This window comes from Sphaeramia orbicularis, chromosome 24 (genome assembly GCF_902148855.1).
Source record: "Sphaeramia orbicularis chromosome 24, fSphaOr1.1, whole genome shotgun sequence".
Lineage (NCBI taxonomy): Eukaryota > Metazoa > Chordata > Actinopteri > Kurtiformes > Apogonidae > Sphaeramia > Sphaeramia orbicularis.
In genome coordinates, this window is record NC_043979.1 from 28,291,413 (window position 1) to 28,315,404 (window position 23,992).

A 23,992-nucleotide genomic window follows, 5' to 3' on the forward strand; every position below is an offset into this window, starting at 1 on the left:
TCTGCTTATATTCTTTTTGAAATACACAATATGGCCAAAAATATTGGGACACATTGACTTTAAGTGTTTTTTTTTGTTTTTTTTGCTAACAGGATACTGGGATACAAAACAATAAATACAACTCATAATATCAGGGTTCCCGTGGGGTCTTAAAAGTCTTGAATTTACAAATCTACATTTAATACCTTAAAATAGTCTTTAATAGGTATTGAATTTGACATGGTACGTCTTAAATTATGTTGCCATAAACTTGTTTTGCTGTGAAATGTTCAAGCTGCAAAGAAAGTAATATTAGTCTATTTATTTCCACCTGTTCCAACCTGACAATTTATATTGACATTAGGAGCCAATTATCGCTACCTTTGAAGCCCTTGGTGAGAAAGTAATCTGAACAGTGGGAATCAAGACGTTGGAATAAATAAATACATTTTATAGGAGTCACAAATGTTTACCAGTATGACTGTGAAATAGGCTATGAAATGGTCATTAAATTCTGTCTTAGTAGTCTTAAAAATATCTTAAAAAGGTCTTAAACTTAACGTGTAGAAACCTGTAGGAACTCCAAATATGTTACATTGCGACTAATATCATTATAATAACCATTTTTATTTCATCTTAGTGTTAATTTTACTTTTATTGTCATCTATGCTGACAAAGGTTTGTTTTTATAGTCCTATATCTTTTTGTAATTGTTTTAAATGTTCTACCTCTAGATTTCTGAAATATTTGGCACATTCTCATCATAACTAATTTTTTTTTTTTTAAATACTTTATTTTTATTTGTTTTATCAACAGACAATGCAACACAGAAACTAGGGGTCACTGGTTGAACACAAAATATTTAAATGACGCACAGTAGTAACTAGAAAAGCACTCGGAGAGCGCAGACCTCTGCCAAGGCAGATCAGTGCCCATGCCCCCCCCCCCCCCCCCCCCCATCACCACCAAAATTTAATCATTTGTTCCTTGTGCCAGTATCAACATTTCCTGAAATTTTCGTCCAAATCCATCCATAACTTTTTAAGTTATCTAGTACACAGACAGACAAACCAACGCTGGCAAAAACATAACCTCCTTGGCAGAGGTAATAATGCACTGTTTTGTTTATAGTCCAGCCATTTTCTCCAGCGCTTTCTGAAGGTATGTTCTTTGAGCCGTAGGTAATAAATCAGTCTTTCCATTGAGTAGATTTCCTCTATTATGGCTAACCACTGATCCTCACGGGGTGCATCAGCTTTGAGCCAGTTCTTTTTAGATCATAAATAATAATTTTAAACCACAAGCAGTTATCTGGTTTGTTTAACTTTCAGCCTTTAAACTTAAAACACATTGATTTGACATTCATTGTGATAGTTACTGACAGCAACTAACACAAATATCTTATCATTACAATATTTCAAATCATCAGGAAAGTGAAGCCCCACAAGTTGTGGGTGTCATATATACTAATACTTTTGTCCATATAGTGTCAATAGAGGAAGAAATTAAAAAAAAAATTCTGTCTATTATTGTGAAATCCTCCAAATCACATAGTCTGGTTACTAACACGTGGAATATACAATGAAATTTGATCAGGAATGTGAAAAAAGTGAGTTTGCATGAATTTGTTGGAAGATAACTTTACTGGTCAATAAGCCTGAACACTGACCAAAGTTTCCCCCACTCTTCAACTCTTCCATCAAAGCTACCCCCATCCCACCAGAGCGCCTCATTTTACCCCCCCTTTCCCTTATTTAATACCCCATGCTTTCACTCCCCTCCCCCTGTCTACCCTCACTACCCTCCCCCTGTCCCGTCCACAGCCCTTTAATCTGGACAACCGGAGCGAACAAGAGCTAGAAAGAAGCAGAGAAGTGTGTCCACACGCTTCGTACATGGCTGTGTGACTGTGTTCCTGTATGTGTTATGCAGGAGACGGAACTCTCTCTGCAGTGTTTGGCCACTGGACTGAAGGAACTGGCCACCATGAAGACGGACCTGTCCCAGTACGTCGGGGCTGGTGACTCAGCTCTGCTGGAGCAGCAGCTGGAGCAACTCCATGCCCAGTGGGAAGAGCTGTGCACAAAGGTAAGAACTACAAGCAGCACAGAGAAATGAGAAGCTTCTGTAAGATGACCAAGAAGAGGTCGGACTTGGTGTAGATGCTGCAGGTGTAAGGGAAAACTGGAGGGCATGGGGGGTAGAGAAGGAGGGAAAGTGGCTACAGCGGTGACCGGAGGCACAAAGCCTCTGCACAACTGGGACGCCACACACATTCATTTGTTTAAGAAAAGAGACGGCATGTGGAGGTTCATGGAGGGAAAAGTGTAGTCTCTTTACTGTGTGTCCCAACAGTTACAACAAAGGGTTAAAACAACTTTTCTTAACATTTCTACTGCAAAACCTTAGTTGTTTAGGTCAGAGTCAGTGTGTGAAGAGGTCGATTGGGCTTTTTTGGGCTTGAATAGGAACATTAACGACTTCTTGTGCTTTTTCCAAATGTTTAGAAAAAAATCCCTTGAGTGGCAACCAGAGTACAAATAGCTCCTGACTGGACTTGGTCTGAGCTTGAAAAATGCAAACAGAGCAGGCTATTAAATCTGTAAGGGCATTATTAATGGTGAGAGTGGCTCTTTGTAAACACAGAGGCTCAAATTCCTACAGTTAAGTCTTTTGGCTTATACACAAACACACCGTTGTTGTTGCGAAACAACAGTTATGACGCGCATGGGGCATTTCATTCAGTTATTATGGGTTTAATAGTAATTTGTGCTCCTACTAATTGGGTCGTCCCTGTAAATGGCCGCCTCCACCTGCTCCTGTTTTGGCAGAGTGAGGCCTGTCTGTGGGTGTCCAGTTGATATTTATACTTGTCAAGTTTTTATCAAATTAATTCTGACACAGCAGTATATTGAGGACCAGATTATTTCACCACCTATAACAGGATACATTTACACTCTTATGGTTTCTGATTCCTGAGTCCTTTTAGTCATTTTAATATAACAATGCCAATGACATACAACTGGGGGTAAATGTTGAAAACTAATTTCAGCTGCTATGTCTTCCACTTTGTTTTGTTCCCCACTTTAGTCCTGATATGACTTGAGGGTATCCATCTGAGCCACCGCATGCATAGTTAACAGGTTGTAGGTGGGGGAAGCCACTGGAATGGGCCTGATGAGCAGATGGCCTGGCTGAGCTCAGGGGATTCAGGGGACAGGCTCTATTGTTGCATGAAAAGCACAAAGTCCTGTCGGGGTGACAGCAGCTTACACTGCACCCTAAAGACTCCACAGAGCAAAAGGACCAACATTGTTAGTACTTTAAAACCAAAGGGCTAATGAAAATCAAATAATGCCAGTGAGCAGTAATATATAGCCGGTCTGTACAAGTGCTGAAGGCCTCACTAAGCCCCTTAACCTCAAAAAGATCATCAGCCCCCCTCCTCATCTGTGTAATGGGGTGTTTTCATGGCATTAAGCTGTCATTAGGAAAATGAATCCTGTTAATTTTACTTAATATTCAGACACTTGGGAATTGATTCAGTTGATTAATGATGGAGCTTAAACGGTCCTGACTGCCTTTGTGCAAAAACACTTAATCTTAGTTTTATTGCATACCATAAAGGCATTCAAACTATAAACAGTTCATTCAGTTTAATGGAAAAAAGGACTTAAAATCACAATATGAAAATACTGTGCAACCAGCTTTGTAGTGGCATTAACTCAGCAGTGCAACTATTGAAGCAGTATTAATTTGTAGCCAGCAGGAGTTGATTGTAACTTCAGTTTTCATGCAGAGTTTCTAAGTTAAGGAGGATCAGTGGATTAAAACATTACTGCCTGTATTTAATTGTGTAATAACTGCCACTACAGGTATCCTGTCAGCATCAAAACAAGTTAACACCATTAAACTGTCACTTTTGAAGGATAAAGCACAGTTGTAAGTGCAATCTTTAAATCACAAAATGGACTTTATCCCCACACTTGGCAGGGAATTGTATTATATGTTGAAATGATACACATCATCCCCCTCAAACACAAAATGCACAAAACAAAAGCACAACATACCTGTTTAAATTACCCAATCCAGCTTTATATTTAGAATAAATATCCCTTATCGACCAGTCAAACCCTTAAAGACCTAGAACTATTTCTGCGTTGACTTCCAAGGTCATTTTTCTCTAGCTCTAACCTTCCATAAGCAATATTATCCTGTCTGTTTTGCATTTTTCAGTAGAAATCAGGTATTTTCCTAGATTTGATTTACCTATCATGTAGATGTTCATAAAAGCTCAGAGTAAATTCAAACAATATTGCATCAAAACTGTAGAAAATGTGCCTGTAACCAAGGTCATTTATCAAACTCCATGGGTTTTACTGGTGCATCAGTGTTACAGAAGATGACAGTGCTTCCATGTTCACTGTGGAGCCTCTGAACATCCAAATGGATCATATCTGATGATGAAAAGCTGAGAAACTGCATTTTATCTGAATTATTCCAATGTATTGATTGGATTAGTGGTTCAGAAGTTATTTAACATTTTAGACAACTGTTTAGTTCTTTGAGGTTGAACTAAATGCACCTAGAAGTTCTTTTCCTGCTTTTACAGTATGAAAATAAGACCTGAACGTGTCCAACAGTGTGAAAACTCACCTTCCGACACTCTTATTTTTTTCCAAGGTGTCTTTACGTAAGCAGGAGATCGCAGACCGCCTGAACGCCTGGACCATCTTCAACGACAAGAACAAAGAGTTCTGTGACTGGCTGGCTCAGATGGAGAACAAAGTGTGCCACAGTGCAGACCTGAGCTTCGAAGAAATGGTGGAGAAGCTGAAGAAGGTACTTTACTCAGGGAACGTTCCCTCCTCCTCCTTTTCCAACCACAGCAAATTTCCACAGTTTTCCCATGACAGATTTTCAGTTAGTGGTACTTCACAACCACATCAGATTTTATCTCTGAAACTCTAATGGGGTGATTGTTTTGAGCTGTTTAAACCATACAAACGCTGAGTGACATCTAGTTTGACGTTCCATAACAGTTCAGTTATTTTATTTCAGTCTCTGTTTAATTTTCCCAGACTTAATACAAACAATGATCAGCAGCAAGGCACAAAGATATATGAAAAAACATAAAAATATTGACTTCAGGGGTGTAGGCTGAAGCTATGGCACATTTCTCATAACCGTTGTACATACAATTATAAGTGAGCAGCTCTTTAGGTTAAAGCAATTCTGAAACAAAATCATTGTTCTTTTTTTCAGTTTTATGAATAGTTAGCTGGGTATTTATGAAAAATAAATAAAAACAAACAACATTTTGAAACATTTTAAATACTATAAGACACAGTTGCAGAAAAAATTATTAGACCATCCTTGTTTTCTTCAATTTCTTGTTTATTTTAATGCCTGGTGCAACTAAAGGTACATTTGTTTGGACAAATATAATGATAACAACAAAAATAGCTCATAAGAGTTTAATTTCAGAGCTGATATCTAGCCATTTTCCATGTTTTCTTGATAATAACCAAAATCACTTCAGTTCTTACATCAATAGCTATGGCACTGTACTGACAAAAACAGTGCTTTTAGGCATTCCACGTTTTCTTTTCTGTTTGTTTTAGTCACATGATACACACAGGAGTTGGTACTTGATCACATAACCATTGTTACCTCCGCCAAGGAGGTTATGTTTTTGCCAGGGTTTGTTTGTTTGTTTGTTTGTTTGTTTGTCTGTCCGTTAGTGTGCAACGTAACTCAAAAAGTTATGGACAGATTTGGATGAAATTTTCAGGGTTTGTTGGAAATGGGATAAGGAAGAAATGATTACATTTTGGTGGTGATCGGGGGTGGGGGGGCCCACGGGGGGGCCCACTGATCAGCCTTGGCGGAGGTCTGCGCTCTCCGAGTGCTTCTAGTTTTTGATGACTTTTGATGGTCTAATAATTTTTTCTGCGGCTGTATATTGTGATCATATTGACCCACCCTCACTTTACCCCTCTAACAGATGTACCTCTACTGTATTGATCCTGACCTTTGTTTTTAACATTTCTGCTCCTCTTTAACCTCAAACAACGTCTAAATACCATTTGGAATTGGAATTATTTTGTGCTTTATACATTATCTGCCAACCAAGACATGAAATGTTATTCAAGATTAAAGACTCAAAGTGTTTTATTGTCATGCGTACAGTAAAGAAACAGGTTCCCTGTACAACGAAAATCTTACTTTGCCATCCACACTAAATGCCAAGACAATTTAAGATGTATAAAATAGAATAATTTAACTAGGAAATTAAAAAAAAAGCAAACCAAAGTGGCATTTAAGAATGGCATGCAACAGAAAATGAGCATAAAAATATAACAAATGTAAACTACTGTAACTAAGAGAAAAATATATATTTACATAAATGTGCAGTAATTGTGCAAACTGACAGAGGTAATGGTATATAACCTGTGATTTATTGCATGTAAATTCATAAATGTAGAATCCAGACCATGACATGTTTAAGACAGATACTATTCACACATTATCACCAAACAAACACTAACATTCCAACAGACAGTCCTCGAACCGGTCCAAAGCATGATTCACATCCATACATGAGCAAACTGCATTATGCTGTTTATAACAGATGGTGTCCTGGAATGAAATGGCTGCTCGGTCTTTGTCCATGGACAACAGTCGTCCTCTGAAGAACTGAAAGCCTTTTGTACTGTCCAGTCTCATCACGAAGCATGCTCATTTAGTCAACAAGATAATAATTGGTTTGTGCATTGCAGGGTGGTTGTTTTGGGCTGTGAAATGAGATGAGAAAATTAGTTGCATTTCATAGTTTGGAATGCTGAAAACAACAGGTAGAACTCAGCAGCTGTGTGAAAAGTTGAGTGAATGGGACACTTATATGCACAAGTGTAATCTGTAAGTCATTATATTTATACCAGATCGATAAACATTGGTTTTTATAACAGACATCGAGTAGATTCTGTCCAGTGCAACTCTAATGGTTTTGTGCACTTCATCACTGTTGAAAAGTTTAATGTCCCTCTTTTTCATTCATACTGTATATATTCACTACTGCAGCAATTTATGCAAGATATAAAACAAAGGATAAAGAAAATAATGAATATTGTGATCCCAGTGGGGACTGTGTTACTTTTCCCCAGTGAATCGCCCAGAAATATAACATACGGAGATACAATACATTATAAACTTCCCCTATTGACTATTGTAAAATAATGATGATAAGTTAAATGCTTCTGCCAGCAGAAACTCGTTACTGGTCGGAAACAATTCTACATAATTGAATATATGACAGTTATGGCACAGCATCCACCAGCAATTGCTTGCAAGGCTTCTAAATCTGTTATTTTTATCTATTACTTTTTATTAAGTTTATAATTTATGATTGCCTGTGGACATGAACTGCAGACAGTTAGAATAAATCTACTTAATCAAACAGTGACAGTGTAGACATAAGTGTTTAAGGAAATTGTTCATGCAAGTTGTGTCTCCTGTATTATTTCTAGTGCTCATTACATTGCTCCATTTAATTACAAAAAAGAACATTGCATGTCTGAATAATTGTCAGTGACTGTTCAAAACCTTGTATCAGCTGACGACTAATAAGAATTGACATTTTACAACCATTTAAATAATATTTGAGTGTCTAAAAACCCTGACACTGATATCAACAATCTTTTAATCGATCCTCATAAATACCACTGAGACATTTTGAAGGTTTAATTAACGTCACTCGTTTTAATTGCTCTTGTTCTAACAGTTTTTCCTTTTTAATATTTATTATTATATCTATATTACCTTACTTTTGCATAGTACAACTGTGGTTAACTTTGCAGTTGTTATTGCCAGGTGTTGTTTCTTGTTTTTACTCCTTTTATTTGTTTTATTATATGTACCTGTGCACCATTGGCAGTCAGGATTTCCCTCAATTTCGTTTTTTTAGAGGTTTAAATATATAAACAAATGAATGAAAATACACTAAAGAAAGGAGAGGAGGAAAGAAATGACTGAAAGAAACAAAGGTTTATCCATTTTATGCATGAATTATTGAGAAATGGAGACATATCCAATTGGATTCAGTTCTTATTTTGATGGTTTGAGCGTAATTTAATGGTAAATGTCATGTTTTGCATAAACATCTTTGTAGACACGTTGGATTTATGACACATGATTACAGCCACATTAATGACTCAGTGTATTAAAATAACAGAAGCACTAATTATCAGGGAATAATTGCAGTGCTATGCACTGCTATTAATACAATTAATTTGGAGTAATTATTGCAAATATTGTGGTTTTAATTGAAGCTTGAATAACTGTACAACATGCATGAAAGGATTAAATAAATGAATGAATAAGAAAAAATGGAGAGAGGACTGAAACTCAAGTAAAACTAGAAAATCTGAACATTTTTCCACAAAAATCCAGACATGGAAGAGGGATTTTAACATTCACTCATGTAAAGTAATTATATTGTGTTACATTTTTGTGTTTTGTGAGGTTTCCATGGAGGTTTTGGCTCAGGGTGTGATTTATAAAACAGCATAATCCCCTATTTGACCCCCCCTCACAGGACTGCATGGAGGAAATCAACTTGTTCAGTGAGAATAAGAGCCACCTGAAGCAGCTGGGAGAGCAGCTGCTGTTAGCCAGTGATGAGGCCAAGCAGAGCCAAGTCCACGGCTCACTGCAGGAGGTCAACCAGCGCTGGCACAACCTCTTCCACCACATCGAGGCCAGGTGAGTGGAGCCGGCACAAAACAGGGATATATTGACCTGTTTGCATATAAATTCTCTCAAAAGCACATGAAAGAAAGCGGACAAATGAGTGAAGCTGCGTGTATTTTAACTCTTCATTTTAACAAGATCGAGTGTATTCACCACATTCCCAGCGAAGCCACTCCACTTTAAAAAGCATAATTAAGAGCCGAGAACACTTTAACTGGGAGGCTGTAATTAAACAACGGCTCTAATGCGGACCCATCCACCTGCTGTTGTGGTAGCCCTGCTCTGCAGCTGTCAGGAGTACATGGCTTGTAACGCACAGACTGTACTGAAGGTTAAGCCCCTGTGAACATAAACGGCTACAGCCCCCCGACCCTGTCAGACATATGGACCGCCCAGTGGAGGAGCAGCACATACAGACTTCTCTCTTGACCTCCGCACCACCCCTCCCCACATCAACACCACTAGGGTCTCAGACAGTACCATATGTTGTCATGTCCACGGTCACTCCCCCTCCCCTTCCTCTTGTCTGTGGTGGCGTGATGGTGGGTTAATGTGGGATCTGTCGGCATGCATTAAAGCAGCACTCGTCATAGTGGGTTCTATGTTCATAAAGGGGTGGGGGGCTAAAGCAGATTTTAGGGAACTCTGACTAGTTAATCCAGCATTGTGTTTAGGGCTGCACGATATAGGAAAAAACTGACATTGCGATTTTTTTTAACCCTGCTGTATGACAAAATACTCAGGAGGATGTAATAGCTGTGTGGTGCCGATGTAAATGGTCAAACAAATTAGTTGTGTTACCTCTGGTTGTGTCAACAGGTGCACGGCACTGTCAACACAGAACACATGTTTCAGTATCATTCTTCTTGTTGCTGAAATAATTCCAGATACTGACATTGCTTTTCTTTTTGGCACCAAGTCTTAGTTTTCAGTGATTTTCTCTTGTTCGTTGCTCATTTTTCAATGTTGTTACCAGTGACTCACTCCATGTGTAGGGGCGTGGTCTGCGTCGGTAAACTGATTAAGAGCGATTGTTATTGGTGGATTGCTGCGTGCAGTGTGTGTCAGGTACCCAGGTTGAAATTAAATGAGAACACATTGAGTTCATTTACCTTCTCCATTGCAGGACCTGCGATGTGACTATTGCACACACGTACACTGCAATGACGATGCTCAAATGATATGTTGTGCAGCTCTAATTGTTTTACTACTAGGGGTCAAAAACTGGGAGATGCAGAACTGATGAAGGTGTTTTTATATGTATCTTAACACAGAACTGCATTATCATCCTATCAGAGTAATTATTCTGCTTCAGTTAAGTCCAGGTCTTAATTTGAGCGAGATCCGCCACCTCTATGAAAAAATAAACACCCTAAATGAAAAAAAAAACAGCTTATTGTTATCTGCCTTGTCAGTCTTTATTTCCCATCGAAGTTGCACAGAAATCTTGTGTTCAGATGCATTTAATTTTAAGGGAAACATGGACGTAACGGGGACAGACTAAAACGCTTAATGTAAAAAAGCTTAACGTAGCTTAATGTCCGAAAACAGTGATCAGTCATCACCAAATTATGCACGGACATTTCTAATCATGTGCACTTTCAGCTCTGCAAAAATCAAAATGAAAACCCCAATATTATGGATGCTGTACATGTTAAGCTGTATTTTTCTGATAATAAAACACTTTCCCTTCAGCACCACACGTTTGAGTCCAGTCATTCAATCCGTCTTGACAATTGGGAAGAGAGAGAGAGACAGACAGACAGATGATTTGGTGATGATTGATGGCAGTTTTCTGAAATTAAGCTACGTTAATCTTTTTTACATTAAGCATTTTAGAATATCCCCGTTTTGAGTCACTGGACACCCCCACCCCACGTTCCGGCACCTCCCACAAATTAAGCACGAGTTAAGTCCAATCATTACAACCCATGATCAAGTCGTATATATTTATCTGCACAGTCTCTATATTTTGTTGCGTTCGAGTTAGTGCTTCTTCTGACCCAAATTAAACAAACAATTCATCAACTTAAGGCTGGGGTTGCTGTAAATTTGCAGCTGGTAACATCCAAAAAAAAAAAAACGATCGAAAGCATCAACTGATCTAAAATGATTAATACTTTTGAAATACTAATCTTACTAATCCATTGATGTAGTTCAGGTAAAATGCAGTTTCTCAGCTTTTCGTGGTCATAACATGTGACCCATTTGGACGTTCAGAGGCTCTTTAGTAAACATGGAAACACCGTCAGCTTCCAGTAAGACATACGACACTGGTTTAAACACACTAGTTGTAGCCAAAAAAAGCCACTTTTTCTTCAGTTTTCTCCATTGGGTTATAACAAGTTTCCTTTTCAGTTTCCTTTGAGGTTTTATCATCTACATGGTCAATAAATTAAAAACAGGGAAGTGCAGAGGATAATATTATAATAAATGGTAATAAATCGCAAGAAATGAAGAGAAAAAGTAATTTAGAAGTCGCCACAAAAATATTGTAAAGATAGAAGGCACAGAAAATAGTATGAACTTCAAAGAATCAAAGCACATATTACTGAGCTGAGTGGATGCTCAGATGTTCCCATGTTCTCAGAAAGATGTCCCTCTTGTATTTAAATTACCTGAGCACTGCTCCACTTGATATATGTGGTTCAAAATTAGTTTGAAGAGATGAAATGAGGTACTTGTAGTTCCAGTTGTGTAAGATGCATGTCTTTTCTAGGGGTCAACTTTCATGAGAAAATACTAATGATTTGACAGTGCACATGTTTTATTATGAACGTACACTTAACTTGAACAGAGCCAGGTAAAGTATATCAGGTTCATAAATTAATTATTCTGTTCAATTTAATAACAAAGACTGGTAATAATTCAACCACACTTTACTGCACTTCTTTCTGTTCACTTTACTGTTGCAGGATTTCTACATTTTATATCACTCAAGTAGTTTTTTGCTTTTAAGTTGCTTCATAGAATATATATACTGTATTTTTGATTGAATAGCTTGAAAATATATAGTAATTAATCAATGAAGTGAGCGCTAATACTGCAAGGCAAAGGGTGATAACAGTAAAACAGTGAAATTCAAAGAGCACATGTACTGTAAGAGCTACGTAATTACAGAGAAAAGAGTAAATGTCAGTTGCGCTTTGGTTTACAGCCGTCTTCCAGCCCTCCTGTCGTCACCACTACTGTTAACTTTTACCTTCCAAACCATATATCCTCACTTATCCCCCCGGCTCTCGTCTTCTGTTTTCTTCATCCATTTTCCCCTTGTCCTTTACTGCAGTGAGGACCCCTGACCGGGTTTTGTGTCTTTTGTTGGGCCTCGGCGTGAAGCTGCTCGGCTTTGTTAGGCTGTCAGAGGTAGAGAGCAGGGAAAAGAGAGGAGGAGACAATTTAGTTGACCGGGACAGTTGAATCTGTAAAGAGGAGGAGTATTTCATTTACAGAATTTACACTCACTACATTGAATTTTACAGCCTTAAATAAGTGTAAATTACACTGACTTACTCTTTAAATCTAACAAATGACAAAGGTGGTTGGTTACATTCAGGAACATTAGCTGTTTAATGATACTCCAAAGGAAGAAATAAGTAAAGTTAATGCTGTTTTACTCTTAAATAAGTTTTTGCTGCTTTTGATTAGATTACTATGATACTATGAAAACATGGGCTGTGCATTAAGAAGTAAACTTTCTTTTCAATAAACCATTTACCGAATTTGGGAGAGAAGACAGTATTTTATTTTATTGAAGCCCAGGTTGTAATAAATTAAGATGATTTTATAATGAATATGCTGAAATGTGATCACTGTAATTATGTTTTAAACCCATTTGGACTGAAAATGTTGTACTTGATACTAAGAAAACAAATCAGATTATAACTAACATCATTAATGTGATAAAGTTGTGTTTCACAGCTAAAATCCATTCACATTTTGCTTCTCAGACGACCTGATTGTGTCATTTTGGAAGGTTCCTTTTTCTTTTAGAACCTGGATAAGTTTTCCGATCGTAAACATCCTTCCTCTACAGGTCTATAGGTCCGATGAAATGAGTACGGACAAGAACTCAAAGCACTCACACACTCACTCCTCTATAGTCGTCCGCTGTCGGACATCTATTGGGAGGCTTTCATGCTCTCTTGCGCCTGCCACTTACACTCACAGCTGTTTTTAGTGCTTATTATTTCGGTGGAGAGCTTCTCCCTCTCTGCTCTGACAGGCCCTGCTGGACCCCGACGGGAGAGGAAGGATCAAATGGGAAAATTAACTCAAACTTCCAAGCGGGGCACACTTCAGCCTTTCAAGCTGTGGAGGAGAGCTTTTATTGTTCCAGGCGTTGCTATGACACCAGTTGTCGTGGCTCTGTGTGTGTTTCACAAAAGAGTCAGTTGCCATGGTAACCTTAGAAGTTTGAGATACCTGAGTGGAGTTAGGGGTTTAAGGCTTTTAACTAAATACTGTATTTTGGGTCGTTTTTCTTTCTTTCATCAGCGTTTGTTCTCTCCCTCCTCTTTTTCTCTGTTGTGCCTTATTCAGTGGCTTTTCTTTTTCTCTTTCACTTTTTCTGGTTTTCATTTTTATGCATCTTTTGGCCATTTCATTTCCTTTTTTTTTTTTTTTTTTTTTTTTACTCTCCTCCTTTTTTCCCCCTTTAAATCGTAATTAAAAACTAGAAAGGCAATTTGTCGAGTGCATACCTCCACTGAGGCCCCAGAGTACTGCAATTCAATGAAAAAAGTGGGAAAAAAAAGTTTTGCCATGTTTGGCCATTGCCCTACCCTTCCACCAAGGTTAATAAAAAATTCAGTAAAATTTAGAAAAGCAGCAAAAATACATTACACTGCTTATTTTCATCTAATCATGGATTTCTCTGACATCACTGGGCAATTTATAGTATTTTTCATTTTAGAGTAGAGTAGAGTAGAATAGAATAGAATAGAATAGGCTTTATTGTCATTGCAAAATACCTTTGTACAATGCAACGAAATTTGGTTTTACATTCCGCAAGGTGCTCAAGTAAGATTCACACGTCAGTTATACATTCAAGAGTAAAATACATTAAACAGTTAAGTAAAAAGCCAAAAGGTTTGACTTGAGGGATGTTTAATTTCATTCCTTCACTTGAAAATATTCAAATTGCCATACAGTTTGTCACCCTGTGGGTGTGTGTTTAGGGTGAAAAAGCTGAAGGAGACTCTTGTGACGGTGCAGCAGTTGGATAAAAACATGAGCAACCTCCGCTCATGGCTGTCACGCATCGAAGCCGAGCTGTCCAGGCCGATCACCTACAGCGTCTGTCACCACCATGAGATCCAGAGGAGGCTGGCTGAGCAGCAGGTACACAACAACAACAGCACACACACAGTTCCCTTTATTTTTTGTGGTATTTGTCTTTGTCCATATTTAATTTTTGTTGTTTTTCCCTGTTGTTGTGTCTTATGCTACTTTATGGAGTTGTTACTGTTGCTTCAGTCAGTCTATATTCATGATTAATAATTCATATCAGTCCTTTGTTTAAATATGGGAGTGGTAGTTCCATTCAGACCCCCCTACCTCTGGTTTGTGTGTCTGTGGGCAGATGCTTCTATACAATGGACTGACGGTCTGTCCATCCTCATGTCTGTCTGTGTGTCTGTCCAGGAGCTGCAGAGGGACATTGAGCAGCACACAGAGGGCGTGGCGTCAGTACTCAGTCTGTGTGATGTTCTGCTCCGGGATGAGGATGCTGCTGGGAGTACTGAGGCCGAGGGCGACTCTCTGCAGGAAACCAGTTACAGTCTGGACCAGCGCTGGAGGACCATCTGTGCCATGGCTCTGGACAGGAGGCTCAGGTACAATCTGATGGACAACTTATACATGTCACATTAGGACACTGTCATCCTCAAAGTTGAGGTTTTCTCTATGGTGTTTTTTTCCTTATCCAGTTACTTCAGTCCACAATTACAGCTGCACATTTTATGTTCATTTCTAATCAAATCAAATTAATTGTTAAATTTTAAGTCCCTCAATCGTTGGCAAAGTTTTCAGGTTCTTTCACTGTGCAACTTTGACCTTGTCAAGCTGTTTTCACATTTAGTCTTAAGAGACTTTTAGGAGAAAAGGAAACATCCTGTGTTATTAATAAACATTTTATTACATATTAATATGGGCAATGTTTTTAAACTCATGATTCAGATCTGAAAAAAGGGACATCTATATTGATATGTTTGTTATATCTGAGGCAAACACATTTCCTGACTGATAGAAAAATGGTTGTCATATGTGTAAAACTTACTTACCAAATGATACAGAGCTCTAATCCACAAACTGAGAGGTGGCTTGTATTTAAGTACAAGTCTAAAAACCTGCATTACTGGGCCAAATTTTGTACATGGCAAACAGTTCTGTAGACACTCACTGCATGTTAGAAAGTAATCTGAATATTCATTTTGTGAAGTGTTGAAGCATGTTATTGTGATCACAATTAAGAGAAATGTATGAATAGTCTTAAACTGTATTATTTTGGCTACAGTGTGTCGTTGTTTTTTCTGATTTTACTGTAAAGCACTTTGAGGTTGTCCTCGGTTATTAAAACCCCTTCAGATTATAATTAAATCACTGCTACAGGAAACAAGGCACGCTGAACATTTTAAGTCACCTGTCAGAATCTTAGCTCTGTAGACTTTAACTCCAGAATGATCCTCTTCTAGGATTGAGGAGACCTGGAGGCTCTGGTGTAAATTCCTCGATGACTACTCACGTTTTGAGGACTGGCTGAAGATGGCAGAGCGCTCCGCTGCCAACCCAAACACTGCAAACGTCCTTTACACTGAAGCCAAAGAGGAACTCAAAAAGTTTGAGGTCTGTTTAAATGTTTGTGTCATTATCACTACTTATCTCATCATGCTTTTTCCCCCCTTCTAAATATTCTAAGCACAAAGCATGGAATCCACAAATGCTGTGTTCTTAAAGCCTTTTCTTGAACCATGACGCTTTTTTAAATTCTTAATCCATGATCAGATAAGATAAATCTTTATTGTCATTGCACAATCATACAATTCTCATAGTACAATGAAATTTTCGCACTGCCTTACACAATGCACAACAATAAAAAAAACACATGTAACCATAAAAACAGAACAAAATATACACAGAATAAAATCTATATGTGCAAAATAAATAAATACAGTGTATAAAAGTTTACTGTTGATGGCTCACTGTCAAAAGAAAAGCAGCTCATCATGTCTGTACCCAGTCTGTTTGTTAATTAAGGCTTTTTGCTCCGTTGTAAAAACTGTTCCTGAGTCTGTGTTGAGTTTGTTGCTTTCTTGTTGTTTTAGGGTTTCCAGAGGCAAGTTCATGAACGGTTGACCCAGTTGGAGCTGGTCAATAACCAGTACCGCCGGCTGGCTCGGGAAAACCGCACAGACCGGGCCAGTCAGCTCAAGGCCATGGTCCATGAAGGGAACCGGCGCTGGGACACCCTGCACCGCAGAGTGGCTGCCATCCTCCGCAGACTTAAGGTACAGGAATCATGTGACCCTGCTCTCAATGTTTCTCACATTTTTGTCTGTAAGAAGTGAACATATACATCATATTATGAAGGAGATGTAGTACTGATGTTTATTTGTGCCTTGTGTGATTTGAATTGCAGAGAATAGGAGACTTTTTTGCATTGTCACACATTTAATGATCAGAATATTTACTATAAAGTTTCAAAGTAACATCAAATCTAAAAAATGTGTATTAGCTATTGTGTGTTATCTGTTAAGTTACTCATTAATGTGTACTGTGAACTTAAAAACTTTGTTCACCAAATGTCACTATATGCACCAGATGTCCTTGGTCTACATCTACCCTCCCAATGCTACTGTTCTTACACTTTATTATCAATAATCATGAACTTCACTGTTAGGGCATCTTGCAAAAGGACCATCTATAAACACCATGTTATGTTTTGATCATTTTTAGTGTTCACTCATTCTCATTTCTCTATATCTGCATTTCCTATTTTTGTGTGACAAAAAGTCATTTCTTATTTGCAGTTGTTTTATATCAGCCCAGATAAACAATGAAAGTTTTCCTTTGGGGTATTTTAATACTTTTTAAGCACTCTGTACAGATGTTCATAATTACCTCATATTTCATTTTCTTTCAGTATTTTACAAGTCAGAGGGAAGAATTCGAAGGCACCAGGGAGAGCATGCTAGTGTGGCTGACAGAGTTGGACCTACAGCTGACCAATGTCGAACACTTCTCAGAGAGCGACGTTCATCACAAGATACAGCAGCTGAATGTGAGCGCTCAGCTTATCGACAGATGTGCAAGTTTTTCATCTTGGTTCATTTTTCTGCTCTAACATGTTTTAAATTAAGTCAAATAACCTATGAAACCAACCGTATCCAAGCTGGGTTATTTATTTCTTCTTTGCACACATCTTGTAGCACTTAGAGGAACTGGCCTCTCTCTAAAAAAAATTATGTTTTCTTCTCAGATCATTAACTGGAGCCTGTTCTACAGATGATGCTTAATTTATTTTGCTTTGTTAATTCATCCCTCTGTGTTCTTTCAGAGTTTCCAGAAGGAAATCACCCTGAACACTGAGCGCATTGATGGCTTGATAGTGTTTGGAGAGGGTCTGATCCAGAAGAGCTCGCCACAGGACGCAGCGCTGATAGAAGACGAACTGGAGGAGCTTCATTCCTACTGTCAGGAGGTTTTCAGCCGACTGGTCCGTTTCCACCAGCGCCTCAGCCAGCCCCCTGTAAGCTGGATGCTCAAATATTTTTCTTCAGACTACTGCAGAATAATCAGTTTTATACATGCAAATGTCAGAAAAATCCCAGTTTTCAGATAAGCACAGCTGGTCTGTTGTTATACAGGGTTATTTGTTTGTTAGTAGATGTGGGTTTTTCTATTTGCTATTCTGATGTGAATTTCATATGATTTAAATAATGGATGAACAGCTCCTGCAGGCTCAACATAATGGACTTAATACCTGTTGTGCATTTATATACTTAGTTGAAACCAGAGGGAAAAATCTAGAAATTCTTTTATTAAAAAAAGTTGACATGAGTAGCAACTATCACACTTTTAAGTTCTACTGTGGAACTGACATGTACCTGACACACATTGTTCTTTATTTTAGATCACAGAAGAACCTGAAGTCTCAGCGACCAGCTTTTCTTTGGAGTCTAGCTTGGAGCTGATTGGTCGACCGTGGCTTGGGCGGAGTCAAGGAAGTCTTCCGGCCACGCCCACCCACCTGCTGACCAATCCTCTGTCGCGCTCAGGGCGGGAGACGCCGATGAGCGTGGACTCTCTGCCCTTGGAGTGGGACCACACCGGGGACGTGGGAGGCTCATCATCACATGAGGATGACGATGATGAGGAACATGAGGATGAGGGAGCTTACTTCAGCGCAGGTACATTTACACCTATTTTACAGAGGAACACATGGATTATGGACCTCTTTTTTTTTCTTATAAACTCTTAAATACAAAACAGACCCCTGAAAAAAAAATGCAACTTGAAGATTTCTGGTAGTTATGCCAACAAAGTGTGTTTTATTGGGACTTGAATATGTCAAGGTTAAAAAATATATATAATTTTCATTCCATAAAAACCCTCACTGCTGACTGTGAGCACATTTATGGCACAAGTACATTTTAGCTTTTTACATGATTGATGCTTCCTGAGCTGAAAATACTACAGCAGAGACCACTTTTTATTTCAAACTGCTGGCTCTGCGGCTGATATTGTTTGAGTGGTTTAGAAGTTAGTTGTTGCCTACTGTTTTGTAAAAACTTATCTTCAGTGGGTATAAATGAAAAGTAGCTGGGCTTCCATTACAGTTTTCCACAAAATACAAGCGATACTTCTACAATTTTGACAAAGTAATTGTGCAGAATTCACCGTGTTGTGGTTCCAGACTTTTCGAATGACCCAGCCAATATTTAATGAACAGTGTGATGTTATTGAACTTCTGGTGGCACCAGACTTTTCATGCCCATGACAAGTGAAAATGCGCAACATGCATTTCCATTACATTTTTGTGCAATATTTCTATATCGTCTCAAAAACCACCTCATGAGAGCGTAAAAACTTTTTTGCGAACTTTGATGATTTTTGTGACATTTCTGTGTTTTCATGAGTAGTTTTCTATTGTGCAGTTTACATTTTGCGCATTTCTGAAGGTAATGAAAACTCAGTTAATGATACTAGTTGCTAAAGGTAGGATGGAATCAAGTTAATATCACCATATCTGCAGCACAGCCATTTATAGAATGTTACTGGTGTGTGTGTGTGTGTGGAACAGATGTGTATCTTATTTTTACTAAGCCTTTTTGACATGAATCTCTCAAACTCCTGCATCATTTCATCCACCTACTTTGACCTCATTTCTCTCTGCTACAATGTTATTTATTACTTTACTGATGGAAAACAGTATTTACTTACTCCTGGTATGAATTTTATTGGTATGTGGGCTGGCCATTTATTTGATTCTGAGCTTTCTGAATTTAAGCTGCAGTTGAGAAATATGCAACAAAGCAGGATCTACAAATAATTAAAATTATCTCATTTATTAAGTAATGTTTTACCAAGAAGCAATACATGTTAAATGCTATTTTAAGTCTTTCACAGCGTGCAGTAAATTTTATAGTATACAGGTAAAATAGTCTTGCCCGAATCTTTTTTGACCCAACTTTTTCAAGCAAGCAAAAACATTCACATTACCTCTTTTGCAGCTCCCAGCAATATTAATTAAGCATGCAATGGGAAAATACATTCTCACATTATATGCTGAGTTAGTTGTTACCAAAATAAAGAGAAAATATGAAGTAGAATAAGTAATGTCTAGGGGAAGGCAACTAATGCTCTGTATCTAACAGCAAATGTTTCTGATTTGCTATTTTGGACACTGTTTAAAGCTTTAATGCGTTTCCGGATTTGTGTTTCAGTTTCAAGCAGGTCTGTATGCGAATCTCCAAGATGGAGATCAGAAGCAGAGGCCGAAACAGACCCTGAAGGCCACACTGAAACTCCACCCACCCTAACCAGTACGCCTCTAAAACAGGGGAGCTATGTAAGTTTCCAACATTTAAAAAACTCCAAAATTAAAAATAAAGTGTAACTGGAGCATCTGCTGACTCTTTCCCATCTTTCCCTCCAGTTGCATCTCATGTCTCAGTGCAGTGGCAGCATTGAAAGCTTTAAGAGGGTCTCACTGATCCTGGATGATGAAGAACAACCACAGGAGCTTGGTCTGACGGGTGCGATTAACACCGAAAAACAATCAGGTGAGAGGCCTGTAGGCACGAAAGAGAAGAGAGATTAGTCAGAGAATGAAACAAATTGACAAAAATACATACATACACTACATAGCATAAAAGTGAATGGTGTATAGATATGTTATATGCAGTTTTAAAGAGATTATAGTTGTGTGTGTGAGGGTTTTTTTTTTATTATTACATGTACACTTGATGAAATGTCTGAAAGTGAAAAGCACTAAATGAGGACTGTTGTACATTTTGATCATTCAAGTTTGTCTTTACAAACAGCAAGAATTTTAAAAAAAAATTTAACTAGCACTTTAAAAAACCACTGTAGTTAGTCTGAATGTGACATGGTTGTTGGACTATTTCACAGTGTCACTTAAATCACCTTTTTCCTCCATTCTCATGCTGGGTTTATAACTTCAGCAGATCATCTTGACCATGTCTACATGCCTGAATGCACTGAGTTGCTGTAATGTGATTGGCCAATTAGATATTTGCATTAACAATTGTACCTAATAAAGTGGCCAGTCATGTATTTTTAAAAGAGCCTATGAAAAACCAAGAATTAGAATTTAGAGCGGACATGTATTAAATAGTTTTTGGTTTAGTTTATTGCTGTTTGTCTCACTGCCTAGTGTCCAGATTATTCACATTGATGATTTACAGTGTAATGAATAATGTCCAGCTGGTTCCACTATTTACTTGCAGTGAATTTTGTTTTAAGCACCACTGATGGCAAAAAAAAAAAAAAAATTGATGGTTTTCATTAATACATATCTCTGCTGTCTCAGGTGTCATTGAGCGGTGGGAGCTGCTCCAGGCCCAGACCAGGACCAACCTACAGGCTGGCCCTCAGGATCCTCAGCAGCTCACCTCTGACCTGGATGACATCACTTCCTGGTTGGAAAACGTTATCCCAGGGCTGGAGGAGCTCCGGCGGTCTGACCCAGCAGCCAGTGTAGAGGACATGACGGCCACAGCCAGAGAGCTGAAGGTAAAGATACTGAACGAACACAGCTGATCAGGGTTGTATTCACTGTGTAGTTTTAGACTCATGAGTGTGCTCTGTGCAGGAGATGCAGAAGATGTTCACCCGCTACAAGTCTATGATGCTGGCGGTCAACCTGAGAGGTCAGGGAGTCCCAGATCTCCAGCAGAGACTGTCTGATGTGAACCGAGGCTGGAGCAGAGCATGTACCGGCCTTCAGCAGTGGGACACCAGTCTGAGGAAGACACTGATGCGCTGCCAGGTGAGGAAAATACTAGCTAGCATATTTAGGCCCAGTTTTCACAACAATGCTGTCAGGTGAAAAGGACAAAATATTTTATCGGATATGCCTTTCATTTAGATGGCAACAGTGTTTTTGGGCGTTGAAAATGCAAAAAAGTGAAACCACCTTCCTCTACCACCTTCATCACCGCCTAAAAGGGTTGAAAATGCATAACTGAGTTTTCTCGTTGCGTAGACTTTCCGTCACAGGCACGTGCCAGTACAGGAAAACATGTCAGCTTTTTTCCCTGAGACAGACCTTCAAGTTGCCCTAGCCGCTCTAATTTATATTCAACAGTCTGGTGTGCATACTACATCAATAAATAGGAAATTTCACTCACTTTTGTGTGTCTGTCTGCATGCAGACCCCCCCCCCCCCAAAAAAAAAAAAAAAAAAACATCTAAAAATGAGAACAGAATGCCATGTTTGTGTTTTCGGTTCAGATTGTTACCATCTAAGTTTAGCCTTAGAAGCCATATCAGACCAAAATGCAAAAGAGTCTCCAATCTTATGTTTGAAGTTATCGGATGATTCTCTTTAGCCTTAAATAAATACCATGCCACATTAATGTATGTACAATGTGGAAAAAGCTCAGTAAAAAACACACAATGAACATTTAAGAATGTTTGTGTTGAAACATTAATTGCCTCTTAGTGAGTTACTTTCAATAGTAGTCTCTTAAGAATTTGTTCCCAGAGCAGTCCTATCATTTAGTTGCCTCTAATAACCAGAGAATTAGAGGTAGATGTAGAGAGGTACACAGAGGCGAGGGAGAGGTAGGTAGAAGTATAGAGGGAGGCACAGAGGAGGGTGAAGTAGGTAAATGTGGAGGTAGAGCAAGTGATAGAGAGGTAAGTAAAAAAGCTGACCACATTAAAAGCTAAGGTATAAAGCCCAGTTCAGAATATCTAAATATTTACGAAGGCAGCAAAATTTAAAACACAATGAATTTCACTAGTTTTTCTCAGCATTTTTCTAGAAAGGTAAATAAACTGATGTGGCAAACATTTAACTCATGTGACTAATCAGCTGACTGTAGTCTGGTTCAGCAGATGGTGTGGACTGTTGAGGAGAACATGCTTTTTATTAGAGCTATATGTAATGTAGCCTACAGCGCCACCTGCTGGTAACACACTGCAGCTAAGACTATTCTCTCCAAACCACTTTATGGAAACTGTTTTGCACCTTTCAAAAGTTCTCTTCTAATGGCCGTGACATACGAGGGCCGTTCAATAAGTTCATGGCCTCACCCAGAACAGAACAACACAGACTGATAATTTATATTTTATTTTTCAACATAATCTCCATTTACAGCAATGCACTTGGTCCATCGATGTTCAAGCATCACTATCCCATCACGAAAGAATGTAACATCTTGTATTATAACAACCAGTATTTCTGGGTGAGGCCATGAACTTATTGAACAGCCCTCGTATATGTTATATCCTGTAGTGTCTGAGTCCTGATGTGCTGTAATATTAGTGCAGTTCATATCTATATGCCTGGTGTAATCCTGTCCTTATTGACGTTTCCTGTGTCTACTCCAACTTCTTTAAACAAGGAATGCTCTGGGAACAGAGGGGAGACATTTTTCAGATTCTTGATTTCCCCTTCTTGCTTCATACAAGACACTCAGCTGTAGAACTATTTTCATTCAGACTTTAAGATGCTATAAATTATATTCAGCTCCAAAAACCCTGTAGTTGCAGCAACAGAAGGTCATTGTTATGGAAACCAAACACTGTCTGGTCTAGTTGCACTGGCAGGGTTTCAAAACATTGCAACCCGGCACTTTACAAATACACAGCCTCGAGTTTAAACACTTGTTTTGAGCTTCATTTTTGCTTATTCCACTTTGTTAGAGCTAGTCATGCCTCAGTTTTACTTGAAGTGATGCCTATAATTATGTACTGGAATTAATAGAAAAGTACCTGACATGTTGCCTTTAATGTCTGGCATGTAGGAGTTCCATGAAACGCTCCACTCTCTGCTGTTGTGGCTGGCCCATGCTGAGAGCAGACGCTACGCAGTGGACATCAATAACCCACACACACCTGTCAGAGCCCTGCAGCAACACCACCACACACTCACTGTAAGGAAACCGTTGATGTCAAGGACTCGCATCACCGCTCCGTCATGTGTCGTCATCATCCTCACCGTGTTTGTGGTTTGTAGGAGTTGCAGGAGGAGCTGAAGCTCAGGCGGAGTCAGCAGGCCTCTCTGCAGGCTCTGTGGTCCCAGCTGCAGCCTGAGGATGGAGCAGACATCGATGAAGCCCAGGAGAAACTCCATGTGACGGGCAGTAAGCTGAAGCTCCTCCTGGGGCAGGTGGCCCAAGACCTGAGGACGATGCAGCAGCGTCTGGTAAGAATCTAACCACAGCATTTACTTGAACTTTAAATGACCTTTGAGCTAAATCAAAGAGGAATTTATTTGCATTTACTTCAGGATTGTGAGTCTGTGTCAAACTTCCAAGTCCAAAAAGTATCTGCAGAGGATTCCAAGGAAGCTGAACACACAAAGAAAGGTTCCTCCACTCAAAGGTACGTTGAAAGGCATCAGCATTTAATCTGTTAACACACAGGGAGTCAATAGCATTGAAAGAAGATGAGTTCACTTACACACTGTTAAAAACAGGGTTCCTACAGGTTTAATGTAAGACCTTTTTAAGACTGAGAAAAGAATGTAATGCCCATTTCACAGCCATACTGGCAAGACTTCATGACTCCT

The 23,992-nt window shown here is 38.8% G+C and overlaps 1 protein-coding gene and 1 long non-coding RNA gene across 2 annotated transcripts in view; one reads left to right on the forward strand and one right to left on the reverse strand.

Annotated features, from left to right (window-relative positions):
* Positions 1-23,992, forward strand: part of syne2a (spectrin repeat containing, nuclear envelope 2a) — a 93,836-nt gene that overhangs the window by 68,479 nt on the left and 1,365 nt on the right. Inside the window, exons 68-84 of the mRNA XM_030128355.1 lie at positions 1,912-2,067; positions 4,663-4,821; positions 8,576-8,742; positions 13,908-14,070; positions 14,374-14,564; positions 15,423-15,573; positions 16,053-16,235; positions 16,871-17,008; positions 17,285-17,476; positions 17,861-18,137; positions 19,674-19,798; positions 19,886-20,012; positions 20,783-20,985; positions 21,065-21,241; positions 23,226-23,354; positions 23,438-23,626; positions 23,711-23,805. Of these exons, the coding sequence (XP_029984215.1) occupies positions 1,912-2,067; positions 4,663-4,821; positions 8,576-8,742; positions 13,908-14,070; positions 14,374-14,564; positions 15,423-15,573; positions 16,053-16,235; positions 16,871-17,008; positions 17,285-17,476; positions 17,861-18,137; positions 19,674-19,798; positions 19,886-20,012; positions 20,783-20,985; positions 21,065-21,241; positions 23,226-23,354; positions 23,438-23,626; positions 23,711-23,805 (2,822 nt within the window). The remainder of the gene's footprint in view (positions 1-1,911; positions 2,068-4,662; positions 4,822-8,575; positions 8,743-13,907; positions 14,071-14,373; positions 14,565-15,422; positions 15,574-16,052; positions 16,236-16,870; positions 17,009-17,284; positions 17,477-17,860; positions 18,138-19,673; positions 19,799-19,885; positions 20,013-20,782; positions 20,986-21,064; positions 21,242-23,225; positions 23,355-23,437; positions 23,627-23,710; positions 23,806-23,992) is intronic.
* LOC115414971 (uncharacterized) lies at positions 21,103-23,971 on the reverse strand. The gene is made up of 4 exons (XR_003934738.1): positions 23,706-23,971; positions 23,420-23,602; positions 23,194-23,327; positions 21,103-21,234 (listed from the first exon to the last, which is right to left on the reverse strand). It is a non-coding gene; the product is annotated as an uncharacterized LOC115414971 (long non-coding RNA).